Consider the following 12,969-nt stretch of genomic DNA (forward strand, 5'->3'; position numbering starts at 1 on the left):
AGCCCATGCTCCATCTGTCCACCTTTGCTGAGTTCATACAAAGATCTCCTGTATCCCCGCCACTCGGGTTAAAGGAGATTAACCGGATCAGAAGCATGAATGAAGACAGTCTTCTAGGAAGTCTAAAAGGAAGTCAGGAAATGCTTCTGTATCAGTCTGAAATTGCGCAACAACTACGTTCAGGGAAACTTGACTTTTCTGTTTGCTTTAATGCAGAGTCATCACTTCCTCTCATAGAAAAACAAACACAAACACTGCATTGTATGTTTAAATATTTACCTTTATATAGGTGGAAAAAGTATTCGTCCAGTGGTTTTCATTTCTTGGTTTATTGTTTCTTCCCAAGCCTTCATTTAAAGCTGTGCTGTATTATTGGGTTCATTTCCTGCCAATTGTTCCGTACTTTTCAGCTACAGAGCAACATTTTCTACATTTAGTTTTCACTTTCTTGCTCCATTTGCTGTTTTTCGTAGGATGAACCAACCATCTATGACCTACGGAGAGGTGATGCAGTACGGGATGGAAAACGTGTCGTGGCTGAGGAGGCATTCACGATGGGGAAGGTGAGAGGAAAAACAAACAGTTACGATGTTGATGTCTTTACTCAAACCCAGGAATATCCCAGGCAACGTTTTCCTATTACACAAAAAATGAATGTTCTTTCTCATCAGAAAACTTTGATTAAAGTCAGTGAAAATTTACAATTTTTTAAAAAATGAAATAAGCAGATGTTGAAAAGAACGCAGACACTCTTCTACTCCCTTCTAAAATCTAGGGTTTATTTATCAACGCGTAATAAAAGTGATCTGTTTAATAAAAGTGATCTGTTTTAGGCATAAACCTGAGGAGAATTACTATGGTTTCATGGTATTTAAGTATAAAATTTGTAACAAAATGTTGAACATGATATAAATATAATTGCTTTTATTGAAAACAGAAAAGAAGTGGTAGTTCATGCTACTAGAAAAATTAGAATACCTTATTACACTACTTATTATTTTGATTGTCTTCAGCAAAATCTTATCCTGAAATTTATTTGTAGTTTTAAAGTGTTTTTTGCAAAAAATATTGTAGTTATTGTCCTTGTGTGGTTTTTTTAAAGAGCAAAACAAATTTAACAAACAAAATTTAGTTAGTCCAAGCAAAACAATGAAGATAATCTAAAGTTGCGAAAGCTTTAAACTTGGTAAATAACGGCTGACATGTGACTGTGTGCTCCTCCTCTGTCTCTTGTTTCTCAGTCGGACGGTGAACTTGTTCCTCATCATCACTCAGATCGGCTTCTGCTGTGTCTACTTCGTCTTCCTCAGTGACAACGTCAAGCAGGTTCCCTCCGCTCACACACACACACACACACACACACACGCCTTACACCACCCGCTTTTACATTCAGAACTGTCTTTACTGCTGGTCCCACTTGAGAATATTTGAGGATAATATTTGCCCTGTCGGTGTGACATTTCAGGTCACCTTGTCCGCTGATATTAAACCACCTGAACTGCTGCATTAGAAAGAGCAGAAATGTAGACATACAGAACTGGATCTCTTTACTCAGATCATCAGCTTTAGGTTCTCTCAGGTCAAACAAAGACACCTTTACTTGGAAGGGAAGTTTACACAGTTTTGAAAGGATCTGTTTGCAGATCCTATCATTCAAAGGTCATACAGATACAAGTTAGAAGGTCAGTGCCAGCGTTTGGTTTTGCCTTAACAGCAGGACGAGGTGGAAAAACCCAGGAAATGCTGTTTGAATTCCTCTTCAGGTTACAAAGGATGTTCAGATTTTGCATTATAAAATAATAATGATTACAAATATCCTCACACTCTCACTCATTCATGTAATATTTACCCCTTTAGCTTTAACAAAAAGCATTACATTGTCCTCATCAGTAGAAAACATTATAAAACATCTCAATGTGTGCCCATTTTCCTGCTCACATGTTTAGATTTCATCCTGGTTGTTAAGGGGTTAACACTCAGTTGAGGAAAATCTGAATGTTATCAAGAAAACTTCAGTTTTTTTCCTCCTTTTCTCAAAAGCGTGTGATGAAATATGGTCGCTGTGATGTCACAGGAATGAGTTCACCTTTGACTTCTGAACTTTTCCACTACAAATCAATTATTTGTCTGAAATTTTTTAACAGCCTTTAGAAATCAATGCTTGATCATTTTATTTGCCTTAAAATCTTTAGGAACTAGTGAAAAATGTTTCAGTTTTATAACCGCTGATGTTTCTGATGAAGAAGCGTGGTGTTTAATTCTTGTTGTGCATTTTCTCACCACTAGAGGGTAGCATCATTTCGTTAATTGTCTTTGAGAGGTACCATTCTTCTCCTGTAGAAGACATACAATGCAGCTTATATTTTTGTCAAAGTGTTATTCATCAATAGTACTTCAGGCTTTGTAGTTTTTCTTTGGACTTTTTTTTCTGTATTTCTTTGGGAGAAAAGTACAATTATTTGTTCCTGGTTTAACATGGTTCTGCTTTTTGACTTTTTTTGTATAAAATACTTTTTTTTAACTCGTTTTTTTTAATCACTTCTTGTTTTTTTCCAGGTTGTGGAAGCAGCCAATGCCACCACCTTCAGCTGCCAGGTGAACCACACCAACCAGACGGATGTCCTGGTTCCCAGTTTTGACTCCCGGATCTACATGCTCTTCTTCCTGCCCTTCTTCATCCTCCTGGTTTTCACCCCCAACCTGAAGTTCTTGGCTCCCTTTTCTCTCCTTGCAAACGTGGTCATGACCCTGAGTCTGGTTCTGATCTACGTCTACTCCCTCATGGTAACCACCTCATTTATCTTTTATATGATTCATGTAATCTTTATTGCAACCTGTCTCTCTGGGTTATGTTTACGCATGTGGAAGACAAACAAATCAATCTTAGTTTGAAACGGCGTGTGGCAGAAAATGCTCACACTGACTCATCTGTGCAGGCGGTGCAGTTGTGTTGCCGCTGTGATGCCAGGATTTGCATATCTTGGCCTCATTTTGGGTTTCTGGTATATGCATTCCCTTGAGTCATGAGGATCAGTGGAGGTTCTGCTGGAAGATAAATCCTTTCAGGACTCTCGCAGGACCCAGATGTCCTCCATCCATCTGCTTCGGAATGGACTTGATTGGGTCTGTTTAGATTTAAATAACTAGTCTTAAAAATAAGAGCTGTAGATTAAACTCATTCATTATCTAATGCAATTTGTCCCCAAAGACCTTTAAGCTCGATTAGAAGGAAAATTCAAATGACTATTTTAAATAAAATGTTTTATTTGAGTTTCCTCTTGATTTTCCCTTTGCTGTTAGCAGACCAGATGATAAAATTAGATTTTTTTTATGTTTTATTGTTCATAAGAGGCATCAAAACTTTTATTGTTCATAAGAGGCATCAAAACTGAAAATTTCCATTTTTTCCCGACCAACCTTTTGATGCAAACCGGTGGGTTTTAAACTTTTTATTTTCTGTTGGATACAAGATTCACTTTCCTTTTAACCTCCAGCATATATTTGCTTTTATGACCATGAAAGTAAGATGATTAAAAAAGGTTAAAGTCTGTAAAAATCTGGATAATTCAGTTATTCAACATGCTTAAGGAGGAAATATGCCTGTTCAGCTTGCCTCCTTATCAATTAAATCATTATTTTACTTTTCCAGACGTTAAAAAACCTCAAATCTAAGCTAATTTAGAGAGTCTGAAAATATTCCCAGATGATGAGAATGTTTTAGTCCATTATGAGGCAAACTGATGTGCTCTAAGCACATAAACTTTTATCATCTATCTCGAAATGCTTTTTTCAGTCAAGTCGCAGGAAAGTATCGACTGCTGGTTTGAAGGACATTTTGTTCAGTTTTGTTTTCATTCTTATTCTGAAGGTCTCAAAATAATTATTGTACATCTCTCAACTGCTCATGTTATGTTTGTTTACTTAAAACTATCCTCTGGTTATTAGAACCCCCCCTAAAATCTGGATCCACCATTAACCATTAAAACTTCCCTCTTTCTGTTCTCTTTCAGTTTCATTCAAATTAAACCTAACAACCTAACTTTCTTTGGGGAAAAGCCACAAAGTAAATATTGCAGCGGTTTAATATCTTGATTCCGAAACAGCAAGATATATCCAGATCAATGAGAATGTCATTAAGTTTGTCGGTGTAGGGGAACGTGGATTTTTTTCACTCTGCTGGTGCCGATGCAATAGTACGGTAGTCTGTGTGCGATAATATGACTCATCTTTTAGCCTATAGGAAAAAAAGATCAATATTTTTGTGATTACATTAGAATCAATACTTCAGCTCGAACTTTTGTTCATTAAACTTTCCATCCGAACGCAATAAACTCCCAGTTTTCCGTCTCCCGGCTGTCCGGCTTTGTGGTTACTAAGCCAATTGGATTTTGAGCTTGTTTTGAATAACAGAACAACCAGTGAAGACAAGAGTCTCCAGATTACATGTTTCCTGGCCTTCGACCATTTCATCAGCCTGCTTCTGTGCTTTGCAGATATATAGCACTCGTGTTCGCCGAGGAATGGCCTTGCCTTGAAACGAAGCAATTTCTTGCATCAGAAACCTCACAAAGATTTGGGACTGAGATATGTGACCCATAAGCTGGATCTGCATCAACAAAGTTCAGCAAAACTGAAGGACATTGACTACAAGAAGTTTTACGTTTACTTTCTCAGTTGCTCATTTTGACTTCTTTATAGTTCAAATTTGTTGACATGTCCTTGTTACACTGAAGAACCTTCCCTATTTTGTATTTAATGATATAAATATGAAATGATAAATCAATGTTCAGTCATTTGAGGAGGTTTAACTCAACTGAGATCAGAGTTGCTGGATAACGGGACTTATGCAACTAATCATTGTTGATGATTATCAATTAATCTATAGATTATTTTAACAATTAATAATCAATTATTGGGATAAAGAAATTGGCACATTCTGAAGATTTTTTTTTTCATGTAACCACTTAAATATTTTTTATGCAAGATTAAAAATACATTAAAAGATACAAATAGATATTTCAGTTATTTTTGAAAATGTATAAATTTTTTGCCAGAAATGCAACAGCGTAGCATAACCTTAATGTAGGCTTTATCATTCGTAGTAAAAGCAGCTAAAAAAAAACACTTCTGACATCAACTTGTGAAAATCAATTGATACATTGCAAGGCTAATCTGCTGTTATTTTTTTTTTTGATTAACCAATTAATAATTGGTGCATAATAATTTTTTTTTTTTTTATATACAGAATTTAAACTAGGTGAAGCTAAAACTATGCCACTTGAGGAGTTCTGGGTCGAACATATTTACAGACAAATGATTTTCTTTTTATCTTAAATGCAAATTGTATCTTTTTTGCACAGTTTAGACTTAGTTACTGCAAAATGTCTTTTTTGGGTGTATACACTATGCAGTTAACAATTAATTGATTTGCTAAGTTAGTTTATGATTATTCCAATAATCTGTTCACCATTATTAACACGATTCCTCTTTCTGCCCTACTTTCAATGCAAGATTGTCCTTTACTGACTGAGAACATGTTTAATAGCTGGCATCATCTGTCATTCTCCCTGCATGTTGACTTTCTTAACAAGTAATAAGAGTTCCTCATATATTATCCAGGTTCTTTTCTTTTCTTTTTTTTACCTGCTGCTGCGAACAGAGCAGAGTAATTGTGTTAAATAATTGCTACAAGCAAAGGTAATTTGCAGGCTTCAGCCAGCAAATGAGTTCAGCAGGCATAAGGTGGGGCGTCCACCTTGCACAAGGTCTTATTTTAACGTGACTGCCGGTAATCTGCGGAGAGGACCCCTTGACTGCAGATTTGATTTGGGTAGATATGAAACAGTTGTCTGGCATTTAGCCGTAATGAATCACTTATTAGCATTCAGAAAGCCTTTGAAAGATGATATCAAATATCCGGACATGCCTGAAGTAAACCGTTAATCTTTCTTTCAGAACATCAAGTTTCCTATTGATCTACCAAAGGTCGGCAGAGCCAAGGACTACCCTCTGTTTTTTGGGACGGCCATCTTTGCCTTTGAAGGGATCGGCGTGGTAAGTGACCAAGTAGTGAAAGAATGATGAGAAATACTTCAAATTTTTATCTGCTTCAGCTATTTAATGGAATATATCTATTATTTATCTATAGTATCATCTGTTCGAAACACAGGAATTAGAAAAATAGTGTTTTTTTTTATTCAAAGTGCAGTTTTATGATGAGAAATATACCAACCAGAGTAACATTGTGAGTAGTGACATGTGAACAACGCTGCTTTTTTCTATACACAACTAATGGAGATTGCGTGTTAAAGTTTATGTGTTAAAAGCAGGAAGACATAATCAAATGTAAGAATTTGTGTGAGAATGAAAGGGTCCAGATTGGGATCTGAAGGTAACTGGGTCAGAACATGAACTCCACCCTTTTCCTGGTTTACACCTGTACAGACAAAACTGCAGCTCAGATTGCTAAACAAGGTTATGCTGGTTCTGATTGAAAGTTTCAGAATATTCCATTTGTCACACTTTGACGCCAATAGAACTACAAATATTAATGATATGCCTGATCAGTCCATAAAAGCATTTAAAATGCTTATTTGTATCCAGAAAACTAAAACCTCAGGATTTAAACACTTCTTAGTGCTCTGTGACATTTTGAAACCAGATTGTTATTCCTTCGTCATCCTTTGCGTTCAGCAGCATTCCTTTTCTGTCATGTTTCAACTGTTGCATCACATTTATGTCCAGCCTTCAAGAGTCCGTTAATAAGTAATTGCACGTTGCGCACAGCTTTTTCACCTGACTGTAGTTAAAATAAATTTACAAAAAGGTGAGGAGCGTTTACTCTACGTTCATTCAGGTAGATGTTGTGAGACTTCCTGCACACAGTTTCTATTTGCTTGTCAGAACAATTTGTACAAAGAGCTCTTTTGGTTTGCACATATTTTGTAGATGGGCACAAAAATGGGTTTGGTTTTATCAGGTTCTGAAATCATTTATTCTGACCTCAAGTATACAAAAACACCAATAATCACAAACACAAATGGTTCAAAGAGGGAAAGTAACAACCATGTGGTGCTGATTTAATGCGTTCAGTGGAAACATCTTGATTAAAGCAGAATGCCAAGGAGGAAAGATATCAGCATTGACTTTGGAGAGGTTTATGATGATATTTATAAGCTATTTCAAATCCAAGACTTTATGGAGAGAAAGATTTATTCTCAAGTTGAAAAAAATATGTAATAGTTCTAATATTAGGCTGCAAATTTACCCCAACGTCAATGCTCAAAGAAATGGCCAAAAAGCCCAATAACTCCATCTTAGATGCTACAAACCTTTATTAAAATGTTGAATGTTAAAGTTAATGTTAAATCAGGTTTATTTGTATTTCAGTAACAATGCAGTTCAAAGTATTATGAAAACATAATAAATGCATCATATAGTCAACAGTTGTGAAAACCAGTGCCAGACATTGTATTTTCTCATTGTTAAAAATCATCATTACACATAAAATATGTTCCATTTGTTATGGTTCAAATGCAACTTTAAACAGTGGGATTTAAAAAAAATATAATTTAATTGAACCTCCCTCTAAAACAAATATGGGTTTTCAAAGTTGCATCTCCCTTAGCAGCAGGACTTTTGGAACCATTTCCATTGTCCAGATGGGGCCGAAGTGAAGATGCCTGATCATAATTCCAAAAAACAAATAAGACTTGATAATAAGATAAATATTTGATCAGTCTTATTTATGGTAAATCTTATTTATCAGATATTGTGAGGATTTGGCAGTCATGAAATTAACCTTGCACTGCCTTGTATTCTAGAGTCAAAGTACAAAATTATCAGTCCAAGTGAAGATTGGCCCGTCAATGGGACCAACAGCCCAAACAAACGAGTTAGTTAAAGTGTGCATGTCAATCAGGTTGAAGGTCTGCGGTGAGACATTAATGCCTCGTTTTCACTGAGCAGAATGACTCCTCGGTGCTGTTTGCTACGCTCATTTGACTATTTCCAGTGTGAAAACGGCCCCTACAACTGGAGCTACTGGGATCACACAACATGGTCCACTGATAGAGAGACAGAAAAATGTTGCTCTTTACGTAAACCACAACCACAAAAATAATCCTAGAACCTGATGCCTAATCATTATGTCCTGATGCCCAAATACTGACGGTTGAAACATAGTGGACTTTCTTTGTTCATGGTGACTATAAGTAACCCTGATTTTGCTCATATACACAGGCATGTGGTGTGTCCACGTGTGTTAGATTCTTGTTTGGGATTTTAATTGGATGTGATCCTGGCAAAAATATCTAGAGGACAAGATCACAGGCCCACATGTTTGTATCTGTTCTTTGGAAAGCCTGCTGGTCACATAGGTCTCTGTGGGAGCCGTGGAAAAGAAAACAAAACCTTCATTTGTTTTACTTGTCACCAGCACAGCATGAAGGGATAAATATAATGCTTTTGAACATGTTGAATGCCATGAAATGGAGCCATGGGCAAATTTGGGCTTTCCTTCAATGTCCAGATGCCCAAATCAAGAGCTCACAGCCTGAGAACAAGAGACTTTTTGAAAGAGTAACTGATTCTAAGCAGACTTCAAAAACATGTTCACTGGGTTTTCACCTGCTGAGCCATCTTTTTCATTCTCCTGCCTTGTTTGTGTCTTTGTGCGTTGGAAGGTCCTCCCTCTGGAAAACAAAATGCAGCGGCCGCAGAAATTCACCCAGGTTTTGTATCTGGGTATGGGCATCGTCACGTTCCTCTACATCAGCCTCGGCACCATCGGGTACATGTGCTTTGGAGAGCACATCGGCGGCAGCATCACTTTAAACCTGCCCAACTGCTGGTAAGATAACAAGAAGTTTTGAGAACTTAAAGGATGTGCTGCTCTTTTCCTTTTATCTGCAGTAAAATATCCGATCCGCAGTTTTGAACAGAGTCTAATATGTTATGAAATGTTTGTTTAGTTTAAGAGAGGAAACATTTTGCATTAACATAACACAAATTGCTTTGTAGGTCTTTACTTTGGGAATGCTGACCTTGTTTAACCCGGAGAATTTGCTTTTAGTGATGTGCCTAGATAAAATAAATAAGGTGATGGGAATATGTCAACACAGTTTGTACAACCGGGTGTCATTTTAACTTTAGACAGATCTCTGATCAGAGATGCCCGTAAAGCCCCTCCACCCTGCCAGGGGAGTAAATTATTCTGGCTGTAATGGCAACACTGAAGCTTCTTCTGTGGCATAAAACAAAGTTTTACTTGAAACTTTTATTTTCCCCAAAGTTCAGCACAGACCGACGTAAAAGTTAATGAGAAACCCTCGGTAATTATAAATAAAGTTAGCTGGATAATCAGCATTTCAGAAACAAAGGTGTCATTTTTCTGGCCATCAGTCTGGTTCCCTCTGATGGAAGCGTGCCCGCAGTAACGAAAGTGGAACCGAAGTCTCAGACAGAATTTGTTTACTCATTACTTGTTGCTATCATCACAGCTGCAGGAGAGCGACGCCCATTGAAGTGGCTTTTGTGGCTGGACTGATGTTGCGTTTTAGTGGAATAGATTGGCTGTTCAATGAGGTTGAAAACTCAAAGATTGTAATTAGCAGCATCTGTCTCAAATGGAAAGCAGAGACCAAGTGATGTTTATGAAAACTACACATCATAGAGTTTCTAACTTTTATTTTGTATGTTGTTATTTTTAAGGGAAATTGAGGTTTTTGTGGTAACATTTGTGCTGATTTTCTGTCTGCTTGCAGGACGTACCAGGCAGTAAAACTCCTGTATTGTTTCGGCATATTCATCACTTTCGCCCTGCAGTTCTACGTTCCTGCAGAAATCCTCATCCCGCAGGTTTTGGCCCGCGTGTCGGAGAGATGGCAGAAGCCGGTCGATCTTCTTCTCCGCACCCTTCTGGTCATCATCACATGTAGGAATTCTGTTATTTTATTCTTAATTTTTACCAGCATTTCATCTGTAAGGGTGCACAGATTTGTTTATCAGAGATGATTCCCTCATTTTTGGGATTGTGATTGACCAATACTTGCATATGAACCTGCTCTTATCCCCCACTCTTTTCTACCTCAGCAAAGGTCTAAAAATCAACCACTGTCCTCTACTGCTCTCCCTGTTTGACTGACATTCCAGCCCACCAGGTCATGTTTATTTGTTTGCAGTTAACAATATTTACCTCACTGTTGCCAACTTAGCAACTTTCTTGCTATATTTAGCAACATTTCAGACAACAATAGCAAAAAAAAAAAAAAAACTGCTATGGGCCAAAACAGGCTTTTTAAAGATCAGTGATCGGCAATCAGCCAGGAAACTGCAGTCGGTGCACTCCTTTCTGAAAGCCATATTTTGCATTTTAAAATGACTATTTTAATATTTAAATGATTAAGAATACGTTTTTATTTTCATAAAAGAAGCCAACAGTCACTTTGAGCTGCTTACAAGACATTTATGACAAGTTCTTACAAGTTGTTACTGTTACTGCCACAATAATCAATCTACAAAGTCACAGTCTGATTCCACTCATCAGTCTGAATAGTTTCATATTTTAATGGAGAACTTTTTATTGAAGTACGGTGCCTTGCAAAAGGCTCAATCATGTTCAGTGTCTGTATTTCACTCAAGAACATTGAATCATGCTTACTTTCTCTTACTACCTCTGAGGCAGTTTTCTCTTTATTCCTGTTGTTGGATTTTTTTTTCATTAGGTTTATTTAAACCAAATTGGAGCAAAGACCGTCAGCATTCTGTTTTACTCGGCAAACAAAGCTGATGTCTGTGATGAACACCTCAAAGTGTTGAAGTCTTGAAGCTTTTAAGATCTGCGCCTTCCTTTCAACAACTCCCTCTTCACTTTAGCTGAAACGCTCTTAAGGAAAAGAAACCGATTTGCTCTCAGAAGGTTGTTGGTTTGATTGTAAAATAAAAGCAGCCTTTCATGCCTCATTGAGGAGAGTTTTTAGCTGATTGACTGTTTTAGCTAAATGGGTGAGGCGGACGTATTGAGCGACTTCAGCAAGCCCCTTTGTGACTAATTACTTCCAGGTGATCCCACAAGTCCAGAGCACTTGGAAGAGCCTTGCTTGCACTTTCATCTTGGAACCACAGATTGTGCAAATTGATCAAAGAATGGACTTAAAGGAAAAAATAAAGGAGATGCTTTTGAGAGACGAGGATTAAAAGAGAACTTAATTGTGGTATGTGTAAAATAAATTATTTTTGATGCATTTTTTTTCAGACCACCTTTCTGACTGGTTTAAGTTCTTCTATAAAATCAGATCGAGGAACCACTGATGATAACACAGTCATTAATCTGTGACATGCAGGATTCCCTACCCTGTGCTTTGCTGTAACTCTAATCTAAGGCAGCTGAAATGCAATAAGTTCTAAGTTTTGAGTTGATCTCGTAAACGTTTGTCAATAGTGGAGATGCCAAGGTGTTTGATTATTGTGTATCAGAACAATATTCTTATATGTCATTTGTTGGTTGGAAAGGCTAAAAGGACAAATGCAAACTCTGTGTCTGATGTTTGTATCAGGACAATTTTTCTTGCTGTCAAACATTTTGTTAATGGAGGAACAGACTTCTAATTGTGTTCTTTTATAAAAGAACGCACATCTTCAAACATGACTGGACATATGAAATAGCTAATTGACTAATTTTATGTCTTGTCCCTGCTGATTCTCTGTCAAGGGTAATCCAGGCTTTAAAAGTTGCATAACTCTCCACAATCCTCTTAAAAACTTTTTTGCCCATCCCTGAGAACCTGACAGAAGTAAAAGTTTGTTTCTCAGTTCAAATCCAGCAATGTCGTCTTCTTATCTGAGCCTGAGCTCATTTACGTCAGAGCCGTCCTCTGGTTGGACCAGTAGGCCTTAATTTCAGAAATGATAGCCTCTCTTTGCTCCAAGCTAAAGTTGAGCAGAACATTCATCTTTTCAAGAAGCACACAGCTCACAGCCCATCATCCATAAAGCCACAGAGGTGCATTAGTACAAATGACATGAACACCTCCCACATCTGCAAAGACATTGTTATTTTTTAATGCAAAAGGTGTTTTGGAGCAACATTTTTTTCTTAAGTAACCAACCAAAAATGTGTTAACACTGCAGTACATTTTTTCTGGACCTTCAGCTCCAAAACCAGAAAATATACTTTTAAAGTTTTGAATAAAAGCACATTGATATAACTCTGCAGCCTCTCGCACCCCAACGGTAGTTAAAGTAGAGTAAATGAGAATGAAGTGTGAGTATAACCTTAACAAACTGTGCAAATGACTAAAATTATCTTGCATTCCTTAATATTTTACTTCTAAACATCAAAGCTTTCTTGTATTTTCCTAAAATGATTTTTATGTTTTGATCTCTTGAGCAATGAGGATGAGGATTTCCAGGATTTATGAAGTCCTTTCACACATTCACTGTAAGCTTTGATTGCTTTTTGCTCTCATTTTCCTTCAAGTTTTCATTCTTTAGTACTTTTCAGTTAAACTTGGCTTAAGAGGTTCAGGGTGTCCTTTAAAAAAAGGCTCCACTTGTGGTGGTGCCCTTCCTTCAATTTGTCTAAGTGTCTTATGATGCTACCACTAAGAGCAGAAAACGGTTTGAAAGTATTATTTCATTCCACAATATTTCTAAACAAGACACGTTTTGGGCTTTTCCAATTATATCGGAAGCATAGATAACCAGAAATAAATAAGGGAACATAATTAAAACACAGTATCATTGGCCCTTTTTCAGTTAGGGGACTTTTATTTATTTATCTATTTATTTACCCTTTATTTAACCATCTGAGTTATTAACAACAAAATTATATTTATGTTAATGACCTTGTGGGGAGGTCTTTTTTCTCTTTTTTTGTTTCAAATAAATAAATTCATTGGTTTTGTCAATATTTTAGGTGATTTAATCTGTTGAACACATATATTAAGAATATTTGTTGCACTCTTTAAA

At 36.8% G+C, this 12,969-nt stretch overlaps 1 protein-coding gene across 1 annotated transcript in view; it reads left to right on the forward strand.

Moving 5' to 3' along the window:
- Nucleotides 1-12,969, forward strand: part of slc36a1 (solute carrier family 36 member 1) — a 39,951-nt gene that overhangs the window by 8,736 nt on the left and 18,246 nt on the right. Inside the window, exons 6-11 of the mRNA XM_008420844.3 lie at nt 474-563; nt 1,242-1,326; nt 2,557-2,784; nt 5,956-6,054; nt 8,685-8,851; nt 9,765-9,934. Of these exons, the coding sequence (XP_008419066.1) occupies nt 474-563; nt 1,242-1,326; nt 2,557-2,784; nt 5,956-6,054; nt 8,685-8,851; nt 9,765-9,934 (839 nt within the window). The remainder of the gene's footprint in view (nt 1-473; nt 564-1,241; nt 1,327-2,556; nt 2,785-5,955; nt 6,055-8,684; nt 8,852-9,764; nt 9,935-12,969) is intronic.

This window comes from Poecilia reticulata, chromosome 10 (assembly GCF_904066995.2).
Source record: "Poecilia reticulata chromosome 10, P_reticulata-male-v2, whole genome shotgun sequence".
NCBI classification, from domain to species: domain Eukaryota; kingdom Metazoa; phylum Chordata; class Actinopteri; order Cyprinodontiformes; family Poeciliidae; genus Poecilia; species Poecilia reticulata.